Source organism: Ceratotherium simum, chromosome 16 (genome assembly GCF_057802395.1).
Source record: "Ceratotherium simum simum isolate JZ-2026a chromosome 16, ASM5780239v1, whole genome shotgun sequence".
In the NCBI taxonomy this organism is placed as follows: Eukaryota; Metazoa; Chordata; class Mammalia; order Perissodactyla; family Rhinocerotidae; genus Ceratotherium; species Ceratotherium simum.
Genome location: NC_141915.1, coordinates 13406329 through 13427693, shown reverse-complemented (window position 1 = coordinate 13427693; position 21365 = coordinate 13406329). Strand labels below are relative to the sequence as shown.

At 59.5% G+C, this 21365-nt stretch overlaps 2 protein-coding genes across 3 annotated transcripts; both read right to left on the bottom strand.

Moving 5' to 3' along the window:
• Positions 1-179: 179 nt before the first annotated feature.
• MYBBP1A (MYB binding protein 1a) lies at positions 180-15873 on the bottom strand. Of its 2 annotated transcripts, none has more exons than XM_087440605.1 (26): positions 15647-15873; positions 15357-15452; positions 14545-14628; positions 14372-14446; positions 14172-14279; positions 13023-13198; positions 12702-12869; positions 12472-12589; positions 10864-11159; positions 10464-10574; positions 9523-9648; positions 9165-9332; positions 8968-9073; positions 6925-7021; positions 6664-6815; positions 6202-6288; positions 5973-6122; positions 5699-5875; positions 5436-5593; positions 3941-4193; positions 3656-3781; positions 3505-3573; positions 2679-2792; positions 2377-2478; positions 1260-1420; positions 180-1091 (listed from the first exon to the last, which is right to left on the bottom strand). In XM_087440605.1, the coding sequence occupies exons 1-26, from the start codon at positions 15851-15853 to the stop codon at positions 269-271; spliced, it is 4308 nt and encodes a 1435-aa protein (XP_087296731.1). In that variant the 5' UTR covers positions 15854-15873; the 3' UTR covers positions 180-268. The 2 variants fall into 2 exon arrangements, with proteins under 2 accessions (XP_087296731.1, XP_087296732.1); XM_087440606.1 differs by having other exon boundaries at positions 1260-1396; positions 15647-15872.
• Positions 15874-16795: 922 nt separating this feature from the next.
• GGT6 (gamma-glutamyltransferase 6) lies at positions 16796-19667 on the bottom strand. The gene is made up of 4 exons (XM_004433253.3): positions 19488-19667; positions 18734-18936; positions 18532-18645; positions 16796-18234 (listed from the first exon to the last, which is right to left on the bottom strand). Exons 1-4 carry the CDS (start codon positions 19628-19630, stop codon positions 17213-17215), a joined length of 1482 nt encoding a protein of 493 aa, XP_004433310.1. The 5' UTR covers positions 19631-19667; the 3' UTR covers positions 16796-17212.
• Positions 19668-21365: the final 1698 nt, after the last annotated feature.

Genomic DNA, 21365 nt, shown 5'->3' with positions numbered 1-21365 from the left:
CAAGTGTGTTCTGGGCTGAGAAACAGGCCGGCCAGAGAGTAGAGGCAAGGCCCAGCCCAGGGCCAGGGGTCTCTGCTCCCCCTGGGACCAGTGGAAAAGGACTCAGGCTGTGCTTCCTGCAGCAGGACCTCCCGGCAGGCTGGCAGCACCCACTCCCCCCAGTGCCAGAAGATAGTAGCTCACACAGTGGCTTGTTTATTAAAATCATGGTGAAAAAATAGGAGTCTTCAGGGCTGATGGGGGAGGGGCCGAGGGGCAGGGCCTGCATTCAGGGCTTTCTCCCCTTCCTCAGCTGCACTTTCTTTTTCTTGGCCCCACTCTGGAGGAGGCTGGGGCTCCTGTTGGCCAAAGACAATCTCGCCTTTTTCCGGGGCAGCGCAGACTGTGGCGATTTGCCTGAGATGCTCTTTTTGGGCAGACTTTTCTGATGCTGCTTTATGCCAGCAGGCTCCGTGGGGGGCACGGGAGTGGCTCCATTCACCTGGGACAGCTTCCGCTTTTTTTTCTGCAGCTTTGGGGTCTTGGCAGGGGTGCTGGGGCTCGTGGCAGGAGCGTCTGGGGCCAGATTCCTGGCAGGCTCCGTGGGGGGCACGGGAGTGGCTCCATTCACCTGGGATAGCTTCCGCTTTTTTTTCTGCAGCTTTGGGGTCTTGGCAGGGGTGCTGGGGCTCGTGGCAGGGGGCTCTGGGGCTGGAGTCTTGGCAGGCTCCGTGGGGGGCACGGGAGTGGCTCCATTCACCTGGGACAGCTTCCGCTTTTTTTTCTGCAGCTTTGGGGTCTTGGCAGGGGTGCTGGGGCTCCTGGCAGGGAGGTCTGGGGCTGGACTCTTGGCAGCAGGCGTCCCGTTCACGTGGGACTGAGCTGGGACCTTGGCCTTCATCCTGTTCCTCTTCTTCTTGCCGGTGCTGGGGGGCTGGCTCCCACTGGTGACTGCAGGCTTGGCATCCTCCTCTTGCGTGGTGCCCTCCGACTTCCGTTTCTTACGTTTCTTGGTCTCTGGCAAGAATCCCTTTTTCTTCCGCTTCATGCTAATGGGGCTCTGCGTGGCACTGGGGACTTCCTTGGCATCCTTCTTCTCTGACTTGGGGCGCCTGGGAGGAAATGAGCAAAGTAAGGAAGTGCCCAGTGAGGGCAGGAGTGACCTCCACCTCCAAGGTCCCATGGGACTCAAGCTGCCCAAAGCTCACACATCCGAGCGTGTGCAGCATGAGGGTCTTTCCAGCCTCTCCCAAGGTGTGGGCCCTCCTCCCGGAACGTACGGGACTCCAAGGATCTTCATGGCCTGCCAGTAGAGGTCGTAGAGGCGGCCGGACCCGGTCGAGCGCTCCCCCTGCTGCAGCCCCGGCTGTCGGCTCTGCAGCACACCCCGGACGACGGTCAAGTCCGTAGTCAGCTTCTGCAGAGGGGCGGAAGGCTGCTGCTGCAGTGGGGAGGGGAGGCGGGGCCTTTCCCCGGCTCTTGGTTCCCAGTCCTCCCACCCTTGCCCAGTTACTGCCCCTCTAGTGACCCGACGCCTTTTTCTGGACCCTCAGCCACTCCTTCTGCGTGGAAATCACCAGTCTCTCTCGTCTCGGGAGGAAAACGGAGCCTCAGATGCCATCTTCGTTCCCCCTTCCCACAGTCAGAAGGCCCGCTCTCCGCTTCCTTACCTCCCACCTGTCCTCCCTCAGTGGCTCCGGCTTGCCCACCTCTGAGGGCACCATGCAGTGACCTCAGCATTGCCAAAGCCCTTCTTCCCATCTCACCCTCCCTGACAATAGGTTATTTCTGAAACCCACTGGCTTCCAGAACACCCCTTTCTCCTGGCTTTTTACCACCACACTGAGTACTGCTTCTTAGGCCCACTGGCTGTTCCGCAAGGCCCTGGCCCAGGCCCCGTCTCTTCCCTCCAGCCCCTCTTGGCAAGCTCGCCCTGCATGTGCGCTCTGACCAGTGTCTCGCTGAGGACTCCCAGACCTTTCCCTCTCAGTCAGACTGGGGGAACCAGACACTCACTCAGAGCTGCCTCCTGGCCCTCAACCTGATGGCCACGAGCATCTCATGCTCCACCCACCCCTCCCCCCCCGCCTGGAAACCTGGGCTCCTTCCTAATAGCTACCCACCAAGAATCTTCTTCTCCGCTCACCGTCTGCCGCCCCCCCAGGCGCTCCCCAGCTTTCTGACTGGAGCACACCCTCTCGCCCCCGCCCATCAGGCACAGCCGTGGCACTCTGCCCTCCCAAGGTGGTCACCTTCACCCATGGCTCTCTAACGAGCCAGATAACCTCACCCTGCCATCTAGCACTTTCCCCACACGGCTGCCCACTCGCCCCCAAGCCTTTGCCCAGACTGGTTCCTCTGCCTGCTGGTGACCTCCCTCCTGAGCTCTAGGCTCACCTCATGATTAATAGTCTTGAAAAGAACGTTGAGCAGCTCCAAGGAGGACAGCTCCTTCTGGTGCTCCAACTTGGTCTGGGCCTCACCCAGCGTCCGCAGGTTCTAGGAAGCAGGAGGCCAGGCTGAACCCCTCTGGAGAGCTGCCCGAAGCCTTTCCCTTTTCCATAAGAGAGACTCGAGCCCTGAGGGAGGAAACGTCTCCCTCCCTGGGGCAACCCCAAACCCACCCAAGGCTCAGGGTCCCAGTAACCCTCGCTCCGTGGTTCCTGAGGGGTGTGGGAAGGGATTCCCGAGACCGTTACCTCAGTGACCTTCGCCAGGATCTGGCCGACCAGCTGCTCCCACTCGGGGTCCTCAAAGCACAGTCGCAGCTCCCGCGTGGGCAGGGTCTTCTGGAGCAGCAGGCAGGCCTGGGCCTGGGGTAGGGGGAAAGTGGTCACCGGAGCCTCGGCATGCCCGGCCAAGGCTTAGGGAACTGCAGGGGGACCCCAGGAGCTCTGGGAGCCCGCTGGGCCCCTGATAAGTCCACAACTCCAGGCTACATGTGAGGGGCTGCCTGCTGCCTGGGGTGTCACCACAGAAGCTCTGGCCCAGCAATCATCTGGTCCTGTCCCCTTTTCTCAGGCTGGTGGGGGAACCGGGGGGCAGCAAGGGCTCCCAGCTGGACAGAAGTGGCAGCACCTCAGGCTGAGACAGTACCAGGCCCTCTGACCAGCTCAGTGCCATCTTCCTCCAGCGTCCCCAGCCCCCTTGTCCCTCTAGCCCCAGGCCTGCCCCTTTCAGCCGGGCACCTGAGCAAACAGCTAGGGGCTTCCTCTGTGCAGGTCAGAGCGTGAGCTCTAAGGAGCCGAGGGCTCAGGCCACATGGGCAGTGGCAGCTGTGGGAGCAAAGGTGCCCCTCCCCCATCCCCACAGCTACTCTGTGCCTAAGGGGGAGGGGCTGGCAGGTCAGAGGGGCACAGGTGGGGTGGGGTGGGGTGGGGTGGGTCGGATCCCCCCCACTCCCTTGCCTCTCTCCTCTTCCCCTACCCCAGGGCAGCACTCCTGGGCCTGACAAATACCCAGCCAGCAAGGAGTCAAGTGGGTAATTCCAACAGGCCCTGGGCTGGGATCTGGGAAGCCCCTCACCTGATGGCGGGGCCGCGTTTGGCCTGTCACGTGCTGGACCACGACGGGGAGCAAGCTCTTGCAGAGCACCTAGGGAGGGAATGACATGGCTGGGAGGTGGGGGCTGGGCTGAGCAGGCACCCCAAGGGGATGGACTGGTCCCCCCACTCACCGGGTGCCGGGAGAAGAGGCTGAGGAACATGGGAACAGTGAGCGGGCTGTTGCGCTTGGTCAGGAAGGAGCTCAGCGCTGAGGAGTAGATCGGGGTCACGAGGCTCAAATCCAAAGAGCTGGGAGCCTGGGCCGTGTGAGAGAGAGCTGGTGTGACGCCACAGAGAGGGGTCTCTGGTATGGGGGCAGAGCCTGGCTGCCTTCAGAAGGCTGCAAGGCGGGTCCTAGGGAAGTCATGGCCTCAGCTCCCCATCCGTGAAATGGGTGGGTGGCCCGGTCTGCTCACCTCTGGTCCCTTGGGCTTGGTGCTGGTGTCAGGGCCAGCTCTCTCCTTCTTCTGGCTCTTGGGGATGGACCTTTCAGCAGTGTTGCCCTTCAAGACCCGCAGCAAGTAGAGAGAGGCATTGAAGTAGTAGAGGGAGAGGGAGGAGTCGGCCTGGTGGCTGGCCTGCTGCACCAGCCGCTCCACCTGGGTATACAGCGTCTCCACGTAGCTGCCCACATCGTGGCAGTAGTGCCGGGAGCGGCACAGGTGGTGTCTGTGGGGTGAGAAGGGGCAGAGCTGGTCCCAACATTCTCTTTCCACCCCTGCCCCCCGGCAAGCAGAGCTCACCCCAAGAGGAGGGACCCAGAGTCCCATTTTGCAGGCAGGGAAACAGACATGGAGAGAAAGGACCTGAGCAGGGCCACAGAGGGAGGCACAGGGCCGCCTGCAGATCTGCTCTGAGGACACATCGCGGGGAGACTGGCTTCTGGGTTGAGGCTGCACAATAGGCCAAACACCCCCGACCTGGTCCATATCTCCCGTCTGCACCTATCTCTTATGGGACAGTGGCTTCCAGGCCCTTTGCAAAGCAAGACCAGGTTCTGTGCTCAGAACCCGGCGTGGCCCCACAGGGCTGGGAACAGGATGGGGACAAGAGGCAGGACACTCTAACACAGTCAGTGCTGCCCAAGCAGGTGCCAGCGAGAAGAGAAAGTGCGGCCTGGGGCTGGCCCAGGAGATGAGCTGGGGGTGCACTATCCATCACGCCCCCTAACCCCTCCGCGCTGTACACTCGGCACCCCAAGCCCTCTGGCCTCCGTCTCCCGCGGCCTCTGTGCTCCAGAAGGCAGGTCTGTGCCTGTCACCTGCACTGTCTCCTTGCAGTCTCACTGCCATCGCCTCCGTCCTGGGCTCCCTGCTCTAGTACAGCCCATCCTGCCGCCCCACTCACCCGCGTTCTTGCTGATAAACATACCCACAGCTCCCCAATACTGCTAGGGTGGGGTCCATGAGGCCCGTTACACTCCAGCTGCATCTGACTGGCTTCCATCTGGACCCTCCTTTCTGCCCCGCCTCTGGGCTCCAGGCCTGAACTCCTCAGTTTCCAGCACTGCTGTCACCTCCCAGGAGACTGCGTTAGGTGTCCCCACCACTTCGTGCTCCCACTGTCTCCCATCCACCCCCGCCACAGCCCCAGGATGTCACTGTCGGACGACTGGTCTGGTTTCCCAACTGCAGCGGTCCCGAGGGCAGGGATGGGACTGGAGGCCCCGAGGACCATGGGTCTGGCGCAGAGCCAGCGCTCAGTGTCAAGAGAATGGATGGATAGATCAAGGACAGCGTGGATTACCGAGTGCCACGTGCCGCCGTGGTGGAGCAGCGAGCCTTGAGAGTCAGGCAGGCCCACTTTAGAGTCTTGACTCCTACCCTTTCTATCTGGGACCCCTAAAGGCCTGGCTCTGCTCTGAGCGTTGGTCTGGGCCTGTCTGACAGCCCCGCCCCACCCCGTGCTCACGTGAAGATGCGGGCCGTCTTGTGTAGCAGGTCCTGCTCCTGCTTGGTGCTGCTGGTGCGCATGCTGCGCCGGATGACGTTCAGCAACGGCTCGAGCAGCTCCAGGACCAGGGGGTTCTCGGGCTGCTTGGTCACCAGCACCTCGATCAGGTCCAGGACCTGCAGCCGGGAGGGGGCGTTCAGCCAAGTGTGGGGGCACGTGCAGAGGAGGGGGCGGGCAGTGGAAGACACCAGTGGCGCCCCCCCCCCGGCTCTCAGGCTCACCCTGATCTGGAAGTCCCGCCGGAGCATCTTCTCCTTCTGTAGCTTGTTCTTCTCGTCTCTCCGCGCCTGGATGCGCAGTTTCTGCTCGGCAAAGAGGCTGGCGAGGTTCTGGTCCAGGGCCATCATGGCCTCGTCCCCCAGCTCCTCCTCATCGTCCTCCTCGCTGTCTACTCCACCCTGAGGGACAGAGGCCCAGTGAGCAGCCTGGCCTCCTGCGGGCAGACGCAGACACACAGACAGGTACAAGAGCCCCTCCCTGGCTCCTGCTGCTCACCAGCGCCTTCCCTGCCTGCAGCACTGCCATCAGCTGCTCCCGGAAGCCCTGGTCCACGTCCCCGTCCCGATCTTCCTCGTCGCTCTCCTCCTCGTCGCTGTCCTCCTCATCCTCCGAGTTTTTGTTGTCCTCGCTGTCTTCGCTCTTATCCTGTGGATGGCAGGTGCGTCACACCTCCCATCTCCCACCATGCGTCTGCCCACCCTGCCTGCCCCTTGCTGGCAAATACCTCCACGCTCTCCGGCTGCTTCTCCTCAGAATCATCCATGACTACCACGTTGTCATCCTCGTCCTGGCTCTTCTCGGGGTTCAGAACCTGTGGGGATTCCCAGACACCTGACACACCTGTTGCCCTGGCCCCTTAACCCTCCTCAGACCACTGGGTCCCCCTGACCGCCTTCCCTGATCATGCCCCGTCCCGTCTTCCCCAAAAGGCCCCATTTCAGGGAGGAAAATGGAGCCCAGGAGAGAAGGCCACACCCTTCAGTGCCCAGTGCCGGCACCTCCTCAATAGACCCGAGGACCCATAGGCACACCCGGATCAGGCCTGCACAGCAGCAGAGTATAAGCGAGGCCCCGACCCACTGTGCAGACTATGGCGAGGAAAAAGGGGTGACGTGGCAGCCCCGGTGCAGCCCGGTGCTTGGAGAGCCCCATCTTGGCACCCATTTCCCCAAAGGCCTCAACTTACATCCAGGATTAGCTGCAGGGCACGGGGAGTGAGGTGGGAGCAGATGTGGCTAAACACACTCCGGGCCACCTGGCGCATGAGGTGACTGGGCTGGGCCAGGAGGGCCAGCAGGATCTCCACCAGCACCTCCACCCACGGCGGCTCCTGGGGGTCTGCAAGCAGGAAGAGGGCTGAGCCCGAGCAGGGCCCCACCACCCCATTCTGGGTCCCTCTTGTGCCCAGGACGTGCCCAACCCTCCTGCCCCAGGGGCGACGACCCACTGACGGCCTTGGAGCGGGTCCGGCGGCTCTTCTCCCCCAGGCTCTTCTTGATGCAGGTCTGAATGTCGCCTAGGAGGTCGCAGCTCTCTGCGGGGGACTGTGGGTAGGACAGAAATCAGGGTGTGGGGGCGCGAACCAAGCGGGAGCAGCTGGCATCAGAGGCCTAGAACACTCCAGCCACTGGCCTGCCCTGGCCAATCACACTCACAATCCAGAATGGAGGACCCAGCCAGACCCCAGGGGCAACCGAGAGCCAATGACCTTTTACACCTAACATGCAGCCACAGGATCTGAGAGCCCTCAGGGAACACAGAGCCCAACATCCCCATCGAGGCCCAGAGAGGTGGAGAGCCTGCCAGGGATGGCTGGGTCCGAGTCGTGGGAAGCCAGCAGGTCTCAGCCTCCTGATTTGCAATTCTAGATTATTCCCTCCACACCTGACTTGGCATTACAGAGAAAGAACTGAAAATCATTAGTTTTAACTAATTTAACTACATTAATTAAATTTAAACCAATTTAAACCCAATTTGGGGATAAGCCCAGACTCCAGCACCAAGCAGTGAGTTAGGGGGCCTCTTGAAAACATCCGGGGTGATCTGTGGCACCAAAAAGGCAGACTTTTCCCTCATAATGCAGTAGACAGCTTCAATGTTTGGGCTAAAGGTGGCAGAGTGAAGGGCAGAATAGGAGCCCAAAGCCCTGGCCATCTTTGTCTCCAGCTCCCTGGCTGGGGCCTGGCACCTTCTATCCAGGTGTCTGACCCACCCTGGGTCCCAGGCAAGCTCAGAGATCCCAAGGTCTGGGGTAGGGCCCAAACATGTCCCACAATCACCAGGACTTGCTGCTATCATAGGCTCAATGCCCAGGATGGGAAGTGGCATCATGGCCAACATTACCCACACAGCTCGTCCATGGGCTGGGCTCGGGGTGCCCGAGGCCTGGAGGCCAAAGCCACGGCCAAGAGGCCAGAAGGGAGCGACTGAGAGCCCCGTCTACTTGGGCTACTTAAGACCCAAAGCAGCCCCGTAAGAGCCTCGTGCAATGCAAGAGGAAAACCTCTGGAGAAACCAGGGTTCAGAGTCAACAAGAACCACGAGAGTCCAAAGACCTGCTGGCACTAAGCTCCGAATGTGGTCAGAGCCTCTTAGAAGGGAGAACGGAAAGAGAGACCCAGCTGGTTCCAGAGAACCGTCATTAGAAAGCATGAGGGGCCAGCCCGGGGTTCGCAGGTTCGGATCCCGGGAGCGGACTGACGCACTGCTTATTAAGCCAAGCTGTGGCGGCGTCCCATATAAAGTAGAGGAAGACTGGGCACGGATGTTAGCCCAGGGCCAGTCTTCCTCAGCAAAAAGAGGAGGATTAGCAACAGATGTTGGCTCAGGGCTGATCTTCCTCAAAAACAAAAACAACAAGAAAGCAAGCATGAGCAACGACGTGAGCAGTATAGTGAGGGGCACAGACCCCCATGCTGGGGAGTGACAGAGGAAAAATGACTAACCTCAACCCACCACCGTCGATTCTGGGGGGGTGAGTTACACAGAAAAATTGGGGCCCCACTTCTAATTGACTGCTAACACAGAAGCAGCACTCCTGGGGGTGACAGGTCTGCCGGAGGAGCGCCCACTCCCAGAAAGGCAGCACTTTCTGCTTTACATCCATCCCCTCTGTTCAGTAAAGCTCATTTTGGGAGGTCCTGTGGGATCATGGAGTCAGGTCCCATGTTTGAATACCAGCCAACAGCTGTGTGGCCTGGGGCCAGTTACTTTGCCTCTCCAAGTCTGTCACCCCACCTGTCAAACAGGAAGAAGTGCCTACCTCACAGTGGTGGGGATTACAAATAAGAGACGATAGCTGGTGCCCAGTAAGGGGATGGAGAGATTCTTCCTTGCGCTATAATTCTACCAGGAATTCTTAGGAAACCTGCCAATTTCAACTCCTGAGAGCCTTCCCCGGCCGCTCACATAGCCCTCAAGCCTTTCAGGAGGAAGCCTGTCACATCCCAGACCCCAGGCCCATAACCCCCACCCTTCCAGGCCACTGTACCTTGAAGAGGTTGATGCCCACCAGGAGTAGCAGGTGCTGGAAGGCAGTGGCCTTGGCCTTGGCCTCTGAGGAGCGGGCCTCCAGTTCCTTCAGAGTCTGCAGCATCCTGGGGCAAGATGGGTATGCCCTCAGGCCACTGCTGCCGGTGTCAGACCCCAGAGTGTCTCGCCCATCCCTTGGAAACCCCGCCCCCTCACCGGTCCCAGGCCTGGCGCTGCTGCGGAGTGAACGATGTCAGGGCGGCCACATTGCGGCTGTGGCTCAACAGCATGTCTGCGAACTGTACCAGGCGGTAGGTCCAGGGCTGCCCATCCCGGGTCTGCTCCGGCGCCTGTCTGAACTGTGTGCTGAGGGTCTGCAGCAGGCTGGGTGAGGGTGGGATCAGGGTCAGGGGCTGGGTTGGTGAACATGGCCACCTCCGTCCACCCACACTGAACTCACTGGGCCTCTGCAGTTTTTCCCCAGCTTAGAAGTGGAGACAGCATGTGTCCTCAAGGCCACTTTCCCACCCTGCTCACCCACCCTCAGACCTCTCCCCAGTTGCCCATGGCCCACCTGAAGAAGGCACTGCTGACGACCTCTCGGGCCCGGCTCTCCAGAGGGAAGGAGAACCGCTGCTCAGTCTCTGGGATCTGAGACGTGGGCTTCTTGGTCTCAAAGAAGGCATGGAAAAAACAAAACCTGGGGAGCGTGGGAGAGCAACCAGTGCTGCCTCAGTCAGAGCCATCTGTTTTTAGCAGCCCCTCCTTGGATGGCATCACTGAGGGCCTGGTGCCAGTGGAGGAGAAGCCACTGTGGCGATGAGAGGGAGGGGAAATTTCTGAGGTCTGGATCCCAGCTGAACATAGCTCGGCCCGAAGTGGGGAGAGAACCAGTGTCCCTCCCTTGGAACCAACACAGACGCGAGGCTGTGTGGTCTTGGCCAAGTCACACCATCGCTTCTGCAGTCATGGGGCTGCCCCGTCTTGGGACTATGGCCAGGGCTGATGAAGCTGGTGCTTTGGCTTCCCTGACACCGTCCATGTGCAGAAGCTGCCCGTGACACACGCGGAGCCAGCCCGAGCCTTCAAGGTCCACCCAGCCCCATGCTTGCTGGCTCCCATGGCATTTCTTTTTTTTTTTTTAAACTTTATTTATTTTTCCCCCCCAAAGCCCCAGTAGATAGTTGTATGTGATAGTTGCACAGCCTTCTAGTTGCTGTATGTGGGACGCAGCCTCAGCATGGCGGGAGAAGCGGTGTGTCGGTGTGCACTCGGGATCCGAACCCGGGCCGCCAGCAGCAGAGTGCATGCACTTAACCACTAAGCCACGGAGCCAGCCCCCATGGCATTTCTTTAAACCCTCTTCTGCCTGAGGGACAAGAGCGGCTTGTCTGCTCCCACGGACAACTTGACCCAAGGCTTCTGGCTCCAGGGGGACCCAAACTAGGACTAGGCAAGAAGCCCGATTCTTGGCCCCCCAGCCATAAGGAGTTGGGGCTCAAGCATGTCTCATACCTGGCCACCTCCTCAATGAAGGCCTCATCCTTCTCCACGTGCACGTTGTCCACGATGCTGACCAGGCGAAGGATGATCCACTTCCGTAGCCGGAACACAGCTCGCTCAGGCCTAGGGGACAGAAGGCAAGGTCACAGAAGCTATCTAGTGATGGCAAAAAGGGTATTCCTTTGCCTCATCTTGGAGACAGGAAAATCAAGATCTCCCCACCCCTAATCACGAGCATGGGACCACAAACAAGGAAACTGAGGCCTTCCTTGAGAACTTAGGCTCTTCTCCTTCCTTTCCCTCTTGTGGTTTGGACAGGACACCGCCGGAGGGAGACACCAGGTTTTTGGGCTTAGCAGGCTCAGAAAGCCAACTGCCGTCCCCAGGGCCCCTCCCCACCAGGCCCACTCACACATGCAGCGAAGCGTCCTGGGTTTTCTTCTGGTTGCTGGTGCTGAAGTCCACCAAGGAGTCCAGGTCGGGCTGGAGAAACATGTCCCGCAGCCAGGCCATGTAGCCCTTGAGGGCAGGGGCACTCAGGAACCGCACGACCCGCCAGAAGGTAGGCACGACGGGGAGGCCCTGGTTGGTGATGGACGTGAAGGCCACCACCACAGCCAACTGCCGCTCGGGGTCATCCTGGCAGCCCTCCAGGAAGGCACCCACGTACTCGTTCATCTCTGGGGCGAACTTGAACTGGCTTTGGAACTGCAAGAGTTGGACATAGCACGGGTCATCAGCCTGGAGGGGTCCAACAGTCCCACCAGCCTCTTCTGCGACAGGTTAAACCAGGGCCCAGAAGCACCCCTCCCTTGTACACAGCCAGGCTGCGTCACCTTGTCACCTTAACACTCCTGTCTAGCATCAAGGCCTGCCTCCATCTGACGGCTCCAGCCAGCCTCCACACCTCTGGCCCCAGAAGGCCCCTCCTTCCTGCCTCTCACTGGATCAAGACAGGCTGTTTTCTGGGCTCGAGGCAGGGTGGAGCAATGGTTCAGACTCCAGACTGGGCCATCAAACCGACATGGGTTCAAGCCCCACTTCTGCCAACTCCTAGCTGTGTCATCGTGGGGCTCAAACCTTGCACCCCTCTTGTGCTCACTCCGTGCCACGTGTTCCCGTGTGGCGGCTTGTTTGTTTAATCTCTGAAACAACCCTTTACACTGGGCCCCTTTGTCATTTTGCAGACGAAGAAAACGAGGCACAAAAATGCTTGGAAGTAACTTCTCAGGGTCACGGGCTCCAAGTGGTACCACTGGGATTTGGACCCAGTCAGTCTGGCCTCCCAGCCCGTGCTCTTACCCTCACCCGGGAAACAGGAATGGCAGCTCTCTGGAGCTGGCTGTAAAGATGAAATGAGCAAACCCAGCAGCACGTCCCGTGTACCGGGCGCTGCCTCCAGTGCCCCGTGGATATTAACCCGCTTATCTTCACAACTCTGAGGAGAGTACCGTTCCCCTTGTCTCACAGAGAAGGAGAGGTGGCCCAGGGAAGGGAAGCAAGCTGTGCAAGGTCACACGGTGACTGAGCGGTGGAGTCAGGGCTGGACCGGCAGCCCGCTCCCCCGACTCCACGCTCTTAACCAGCGACCGATCCTCCCGCCGAGCACTTAGCTTAGTGTGGGGTGTGTGGACAATGCCCAAAACAACATCGGTGGTGACAACAATCCTTATGGTAACACCACCCAGGGGTGGCGGGAGGTCTGACAGACCGCTGGCTGTACAGGCCTCTGCCGAGGGGCCTGAGGGCAGAGGGGCTGACCTTGCCAAAACTCTGTTCAGAGGGGATGAGGGGCAGCTCACTTTCCTCAAAGGGAAGGGACACCCAGGTCCCAGGCCCCTGCCAACAGCAGCTGCGCTTGCCCGTCCCAGGCAGGACCACCCCTGATGCTGGAGTAAAGAGCAATCCTCTTTTCCAGAAGCTGGCAGACCCCTGAGGCGGCCCGCCCCCCTTCTTGGCAGGAAGAATCCCAGTTGCCTGGCCCTTTCTGGCTGTGTTGGGCTGTAGGGGCGGCACCCACCTTAGCAGTGACCAGGTGCTCCCCATAATGTCGGATCAGGTCTCCCTGCATCACCAGCTGCAGCTGCTCCTTGGACAGCAGAGGCAGGGCCGCGCCCAGCAGGCGGAAACATAGGTAGCTAAGCGGCATAGGACAGAGCCTGGTCAGAGCCCTCGGTTCCCCCGGGGGTGCTGCCGGCCCAGCCCCGCTAAACAACCAGAGGCGTGGAGAGTGACCAGTGCCACACGCACCTGGCCGGCCAGAAGTGCTTCTTCAGTAGCCCTTGCTCCACAACTTCCTTCCAGAACCGCGGGAACTTGTCCTCCTGAAGCGCCAGGCGGAGCAGGTCCAGAGCCACGGTGGGCAGCCTGCGCTCCTTCTTCACAGAGGCAGCAGCTGTCTTCAGGACGCTCACCAGTCTGCGGAGGGGGCAGAGGGGACTCAGGGGGCAGCCACCAAAGAGGAACGGCCAGGGCGCCTGGGGCAGCAGGGACACCCCCAGGCCACACTGCGAACCTGCTGATGGCCAGCTGCGGCCCCAGGGAGAGCCCATCCGCCCAACTCCCTCACACCTGGGGATATTCTCGTCTGAGAACAGGTTGACCGATCCCATCAGCTTCTCGAGCTCTGCGGGCACCTTCTGCTGGGCCAGGAGGAAGAGCTGCAGGTGCTCAGGGGAGCCAAGTACGGAATTCAAGTCGGCCTTGAGGACCTTTGGCAGGACCTCCTGCAATGTGGCCTCTGGGACCTGGGGTGGGGAGACGGATTGATGAAGGGTGGCTTCCTCACGGCACCTTTTGTCTTTCCCTGTGGAGTGAGCCCTATGGGCCCTGGTCTACCTGCCAGGCTCCTGTGAGGCCCCTGGCAGAGTGCCAGCCTGAGGTGGCACAGCCACAATCCACCTTGCTGGACATCAGAATCACCAGAGGGCATTTGTTAAAAAGCTCAAATTCCCAAGTCCCAGGAAGCTGGGTTTCCATCCCAGGAAGCTGGGCTTTCAACTAACACCCCGCTGATGCCAACTGGCCCAGGGCTACCCTTTTAATTATTCCTCTTTTGGGTTTTCAGGACTAGCCCATTTCTTACACAAGGAACCCCAAATGGAGAGCTAGGATTTGAATCTAGGTTCTTCTGGCTTCTGCAGCCCGGGCTACGCAGAGAGCCCTGGCCCAGGATGTGCCAGTCCCTGTCTTTTCCTCAGTAGCAAAGGATTCTGGGTACCAGCCTACCTCCATTTCTCAAGTAGGGCAGTGGGGGCCCCTGATGGGTCAGCTTTGCCCCAGACAACAGCAAACGTGTTTAATATACTTGCCACATGCCAGGCACTGTTCTAGAACTGCACTGCCCAATATGGCAGCCACTGGCCACATGTGCCTACTGAGCACTCGGAATGTGCAAGTCTGAATGGAAATGTGCTGTATGCATAAAATACACAGTGGGTTTTGGAGACTTAATACGACAAAAAACGTAAAGCATCTCTACAATTTTTTTATACTGATTGCATACTGAAATAATACCTTAGATATATTAGGTTAACTGAAATTTGTTACTAACTACACTTGTTTATTTTTACCTTTTAACGTAGTTACTAAAAATGTCAAGTTACATACTTTTATGTTTCTATGGGCTAGCGCTGCTCTAGAGCATGAACTGAGCCTTCTCCATGTTTCTATAACACGTAGCGCTACCCGAGGTCCCACAGCTGGTCAGCCCGTACGTACCTCAGAGAGGATGTCCACCAGGGCCTTCTGGGGCTGCTCCTGCAAGTGGTTGTAGTAGTGGGCCAGGGTCTGGAGCAGCTTCACTGACTTCATCAGTGCCTCCGAGTCCTGGTACTCACAGAGGGGGAGAGGGTATGAGCAGGGCATGCCACTGCCCCCCAAGCCTGTCCCCCTACCCGCTGTACTCCCAAAGCTCTTACCTTCACCAGCCTGCCTGACTGAAAGAGAGCTAGCACTCCAAACAGGTTTGCAAAGAGAGCAGGTCTCATCATTGCCTAGAAAAAGGATTCCACACACCGGTGAGAAGGGCCTGAGTATTCCCCACTCCAGCCAGGGCAGGGCTGCTGACCCCCCTGGGGCCACTAACTCTCACCTTCTTAACCTTCTGCAGGTCATGCTTCTCTTGTATCTGCTGCAGAATGCTGCACAAGGGTATGTCTTCGAAAGACTGCAACAGCTGCCAGGAGTTGTGGCAGGAGGGAGAGAGGGATTCAGAGGAGTGGTCCAGCCACATTCCAGTGGACTCAACCCCCTCCCACTTCTCCCTTCAACTTCTGCCCAGAGGCCTGGGGCCCCTGCTCCCACTCCAAGGATGCCTCTGAAGCTGCTCACTCCCCTCTGAGCACCGCTGATGATGAACTCTGCTGCTTGAATGCAGCTGAATCTTGCCTCCTTGCCCCATGCCCCCCTGGGCTCAGAAAGTACCTCCTTTGGTGCCTAGATCCCTCCACTGAGATTCCCAGACACTGTCCCCACAGCCTGCTCTGAGGTCCTCCCAGGCTGATCCTAAAGCACCGGATCTTTATCGCCCTTCCAGTTGTCCACGTTCCTCAGCCTCGTGCTCCTTGTGGGGGGAGAGGGCCCTGAACCTTGCAGAGATAAGGGAACCCCCCACCCCCCACAAAGCTTACCACTCCCAGTAAATGTATCTAAGAGGCCGATCAATCGTGTACAAGAAAGAACCTGCTCCAGCTCCCACTCCATCTGCCTGGGCTTCTCTGCTGACAGGCCTGCTCACACACGTTCTCCACCTCCACGTGGGGACGCCTCCCATCAGCTCAGATGCCACCCCCAACTTCTCCCTCAGACCAGTGCCTCTTCCTCTGCAGCTGAGACATCTGCTCTCCTCACCCCACACCGTTTTGACCAGCACGGCTAGGCTCCTTCCCGGAGCCACCACCTCACCTGTGCCAGGGCCAGACTGTAGCAAGGCCGGGCGGTTTCTCGCCCGACCCCGAGGCCAATGATGAGGCGCTTCAGGGCGTACTTCATCTCGGATCCCTGCGGAACCAAGCGCATCCTCCGGTCGACCAGTGAGAAGAATCGTCCCGCACCCGCCCACCCCCGCACCCAGATCGCGCTCACCTGGGCATCCAGGTTCGCGACCACGTGACCCCCGTCCCAACCCCTGGGGCCCGCCGCCACAACTGTGCCGGGATCTACGCAGTCCCCTGCCCCAGGCCCCGCCACCATACCTCTGGCCTTGTGCGCAGATACTCCAGCAGCTTCTCCGTGGCCTCAAGCCGCGTCTCCTGCTGCGGCTTCGCAATGTCCCAGAAGAAGTCCAAGAACTCGCGGCTGTGCTTCAGCAGGCCATGGCGGTCGGCGGGCCGGGCGCCGCTCTTCGTCGCTCCCCCCGGGGACATAGTCTCTGCGACGTCCTCACTCTCCATCTCCGCCATGCTCCTCGAACACGTGGGCTCCGAAGACAGCCTCTTCCAGGTCAGGTCGCGGCGCATGCGCACTGGTTTGGGTCGGCTGGGAGGCGGGGCCCGGAGGGGGCTGGGCCGGCCGCGGTTCTTATGCTCTCATTCCGGGAGACCAGGAGTTTGGGGTTTATTCTGAGCGTGATGGGAAGTCATCGGAGGGTTTTGTGCAAGCGCAAGCCTTGATCCCATTTACATTTTTAAAAGATTATTCTGTCGCTGTGTGGGGGATGGACTGTAGGAGTGCAAAGGCAGAAGCAGGAAGGACAGAGACAGTGGTGGATTGGCCAAGGTAACACAGGAACAGGCCAGGTTCCAGCTAACTTGGAGCCGGTAGGGGGTGATGGATGTTGGGGGGAGAGGAAAAAGAGAGGGATGTCAGGTTTGGGGCTAAAATAACCGCGCAGATCGTGGTACCATTTACTGAGCTGGGGAAGAACTTTCTTTGGTGGGGGGGAGGGGGAGGTGGTGGGATCAAGAGTTCCATTAAATGAGAGATGCCTTGTACAGTGGGGGGAGGAGTGCACCCCCGCTTCTTGACTTGAGAAGCTGTCTCTGGAGGGCTGTGGTCCAGAGAGGCCCCCACTCTCTGGGAGAGGGGGGAGGTCAGGGCTAAACTCGGCCTGTAAATTCCACACACCCAGCTCCAGCCCGTTTTGTACCCAGGCCCCTGGGGCACCCTTTCAACCCCTTCCTCGCTCTGCTGTCTCTTTTAGAAAGTGAGAGTAAGAGGTTTACCTTGTATGTATGGTGCCCCAGGAGGCAGGAGGTGCGCAGAGCAGGGGAGCTGAAGGACACCAGCCTGGGCTCTGCCTTTCTGGGTGTGGGTCTGCTGTGCTGCCCATGGGGGAAGCCCTGACACCAGGCACCTCAAAGGCTGATGGGAAATTTACCAAGAAGCAGGAATGGCACATGGCATCCAGGAGACGTGATCTTTATTTCCTTTCCAGCCCACTGAGGGAGATCAGCAGAGGGTGGCCTGAAGCGGAGGACGGAGATGCCAGCAGTACCCAGGCTCTGCCTGCCCTGTCCGTGGTGCCCAGAACCCAGGCGGGGCTTGGCTTCCTTCCCCCTGTCCTTCCCAGAGCTGGATCTGAACTCGGGGCTGGCCCCAGGCCCTGCTGCCCCTTCCTTATTATCCTCAGGTTCCTTAGATGAAAAAAGAGCCAGAACTCTAGTCCAGGTAACTGACCAGGCCAGAGGTTGAGGGCTTGAGCCAGCAGTGAACACATCGATGCACACTTTTATGCACTCCATGGCTGCTGGACCTGCTCTGCCCCTGCGTCCAGGCTTGAGACCCCACACCCCCCATTCCCTGCCAGACACTCTCCCCGCTTAGAACCCCTGGAAGGGGCAGCAGCCATTGGGGACACTGGAGACGTGGGCATGCTCTGCATGTGCTGCCACCTGGAGCAGGGTCCCTTGGCCACAAACACTGGGGCTCTCTGTTCGTCCTTGCTGGGCCTGGGTTTGGGGCCCGGCCAGGTGGCTGAGCAGGGTGCGAGTCGTGACTCTGGCCACTGCAGGGGTCCCTGAAGCCACCAGCCCCAACACGTCGGCCTCTGTGTCATCCAGGCTGCCACGAAGGATGAGGGGGCAGGCCCAGGCACTAGTTGCAGACTTGGCCACAAGGTTGCTGAGTAGAACCCCGGTGCTTGGGGACAGGTGTCCAGAGCCGAAGGAGCTGTTGAGCGAGGAGGTGAGAAGGAGCACAGAGCCACTGCTGTCCACGGTAGCCAGGGCACTGCTCCCGGGGGTCACAGTAGCTTGTAAGAGTGGTGGGCAGGGGTCAGGGCTGGGCCCTCCGGAGTGTAGGGCTGCCTTCAGCAGTGCCAGCAGCTCTGGGCCAGCTGAGGGGCTGGGGGTGGTGAACAGGATGCCCTGGGGCACAGGGAGCTGCAGTGCTGGCTCCAGGGTGGGCCTGGGCCCTGCTGAGGGTCCCTCCAGCCCCAGGTCTCTGGCCAGCAGATTCAGTAGGGCCTCCCCGGCAAGGTCTGGGGTGGGGGCGAGGGCTGCCTTGTGTAGCACGGCCGCCAGTTTTGGGTTGGTGGCTCGGGCCCCAGGGCCCAAGGGAGTCCCGTCAGTGTGGCAAAGGAGTGGACAGAGGCCCTTCGTGCCCTGGGCTGCCAGAGCCCGGGCCAGGGTTGTGTCTACCAGGAAGCCCTCTTGAGCCAGCATGGTGGGGCCCACCAGCAGGCGTGGCCAGGGCAGGCGGCCGAAGCGTGTGTGCAGCAAGCGCAGGGTAGGCAGAGCCGAGGGCAGCCCCAGGCCGGGGGCCAGGATCTGGGCTGGGCCTGACGTCAGGGCAATTGAATTGCCTGAGGAGCTATTGTGGAAGAGGCCCCAGAACATGGCACCTGAGGGGAGAGAAAGGGGTCACACCGGGGTAAGCGGCACTGACTGGGATCAGGGTCACTGACTTAGCCTGGGGTCAGGAGTTCCTGACTAGGCCTGAAGATGGGTCAATAACCAGGCCTGGGGTCAAGATCACACAAACTTGGGATCAAGGGTCACAGCCAAGGTCGGGGCTACTGCCCAAGTCCTAGGTCCTACTCACTAACCAGCCCTGAGGTGAGGGCCGCTGACTGTCTGAGTTCCAGGTCACCCATCAGGCCTGGGGTTGGGGTCTCTGTCTGGGGTCGTGGGTCACTGACCTAGCCCTGTGGCATGAGGATGCACCACTGCCAGACACAAAGCTGCTCCAACTCCAGCGTCCACGACATTGCCCCCAGCGACAAGCAGCTCTCGGCCCAGGTGGGAGCACGTGGCTGTAGCAAAGAAGGGCCTGTCATGGGGAGGGGCCTGGGACCAGTCACCCCGGCTCCTCCACTCCCCTGAGCTGCCCCCAGCACTGACCTGCAGGGCTGATGATGGCTCCATGGTGGTATACGCCGGGGCGGTGGGAGTGCCCGCTGGGCAGAGGGGCCACAGAGCCCAGGGGTTCTGAAGAGCCACCCCTGGTGTGGAGTTGCCACACAGCCAGGGAGAAGCCAACAGCCAGCAGCAGCAGGGCGGCAACCAGTCGGGCCCAGGCTCCGGGCAGACCACCAACATTGTTCCTGCATAGGGGGGTGTCCTGAGCCAGGGCTGGGGCAGGGGACACCCAAGAGCCCCAGAGAACCCAGAGAATATTTCCCAGAAGGTTTGGTCTTGCTTGCAAGAGGAATACAAGTTCACTGAGGAGAAGGGCCTCCTGGCAGAGGGCACATCGTGGATGGAGACCTGGGGATGGGAAAGATCATAGGGAAACTGAGGACAGCTGGGAAGGAATCTCTGGAGAGGAGGTTGGAGAGGCAGGGTTGAGCCAATCAGGAGGGAGGCCTGAGGAGCAGGGCCTAGCCAGGTGTAGCCTGCCCAGCAGGTGCCTTTTGCACCAGGGGGTGGAGGCTGGGAACTTTGACAGAGCAGCTGGCAGGGCTGGCTTGGTACAAATGTCCCTTCAGACGCACAGACCTTGGATTGACTGGTGCTGGCCAGGTCTGGGGCTGCAGCCTAGGTTCCCCGCATTCAACTAGAAAGTTCCTGGAGCTGAGCCAAGCACGAAGTTGTCTGGCCCCCCTTATGGGCTCAGGCCTGAGTTGCCGGGTGCCCAGACCCCTGCCTGACTCACCCAGAGGAGTCCTGGGGCCGCCAGGGGTTGGGAACGAGTGGCTCTGCTGTCTCCTCCTCTTCCTCCTCTTCCTCCTCAGACTCCGAGCGCGGCTCCCAGAGCAGCAGCTTCTGGTAGTGCACAGGCCCTGCAGTGGGTTCCATGGCCCCGCGGTGCCGCCCCAGCCCTCCTGCCTGTCAGCCTTCTCAGCTGAGTCTCCGGAGGCCCGGCCGGAGCCCGGTGGGTGGGAGGTGGAGGCTGCCTGGGGGAAGGGTGGTGTGGAATCTAGAACAGGTCTGGGCAGGGCACGGGGCCAGGGAGGCTGTGAGTGAGCCTGCCCCATTAGGGCACAGGGCCGCTTACTGCAGGGACCCTGTCGGGAGCTGAAGCTCAGTGAGGTAGGAGGAGCCCAGTCCTCAGGCCACAGACCTGAGACCTGGTGCCCACTGGTCCCCTCCCTTTAGGGGATGTAGCCCTGGATCCCTTGGCCTGTTCGGGACTCTAATCTGGGACAGTGGAGCTTGGATTAAAACTACAGTCACATTGTGGCTTGGATCAGGGCTCAGCATGTGGCTAGTTCTGGTGTGGGAGCATCTGGTCTCTGGCTGAGGTCAAGGCTCAGTCTGAGGTCACTTCAGGGATCTGGATTTCTCCATCTGGGGAGCAACTTCTTGGGTGATGAAGGTTAACCACCTGGGCATGTCATGTGGCTCTTGTCCAGCAGGTGGCGCCACAGACCTCTCAGGGAGTGGCAGCCTGGAAACCAGGAGTTTCCAAGTTCCTTCTCTCTGGGATTCACATCAAGGATGTGGTCTGTGGGAAAATTGTACCACCCCAGAGAGTGCCGCAGGACAAGTTATGGACTCCAGTCTCATCCGCTCTCTAGTCATCTCTCTGCTGACCACTCTCTGCTATGACCACTTCAAACCTTCTCCATCTCCCCTGCCTCAAACCCCAAACCCTCCGACTTGCACTCCCAGCAGACACCTTGCCTCCTACTTCACACAGACAGATCAAGGCCAACACAGGGAGCCCCCCACATCCACCCCCAGCTACAGACCCACTGTCCACACTGCTCTCTCCTCCCCACCCATTGCAATGGAAAAGCCATTCCCCACCTCTGCTTCTGGCCCCAACCCTCCCGGCTCTTGCCTCCTGCTTCCCCAGGGACCTCACTCTCTCACTGACCCCCTCTCCTGTAGCTTCACATTGTCTCTATTGTTTACTTCTCAACAACATTTAAACAGGGTTGAGTCCCCAGAAATCCTTCTCCTAGGGATGTACCCAACAGACGTACCAGAATGTTCATAGCAGCACTATCGGAGCAGTCCGGAATTGGAAAGTCCCCACACACCCATCATCAGCAGAATGAGTGGTGCAGGCACACAGTGGAATACTCTGCAGCGGAGAATGAGGGATCTGCAATCGTATGCCGTGATATAGGTGGATCTTACAAACACAACGATAAGTGCAAGAAGCCAGACCCGAAAGACACATACGATTTGCTTCCATTTATATAAATCACAAGAACAAGTACAGCTAGTATCTGCCATTATAAGTCAGACAGTGACTGAGAGAGGCACAGGAGGGCTTCTGGGATGCAGGTAAAGCTGGTTTCTTAATCTGGTGTCCGTGACATGGGTTCCTGATTGTGAAAACGCATCCACGGTTACGACACGTGCTTTTCTGGACGTATATTGTATTTCAATAAAAAGTTAAAAAAGAAAAAGCTCAAGTATTTTCTGCACTAAAACAACAGCCACAAATATCATCCCTTAATCCTACTCTGCTCTCCAGCCCCTTCCCTTTCTCTTGGCCTCTTCACAAGCGGTGGAGTGGTTCTCTAACTTTGATGTGCATCGGAATCACTTGTTAAATCAGATTGCAGGGCTCCATTCC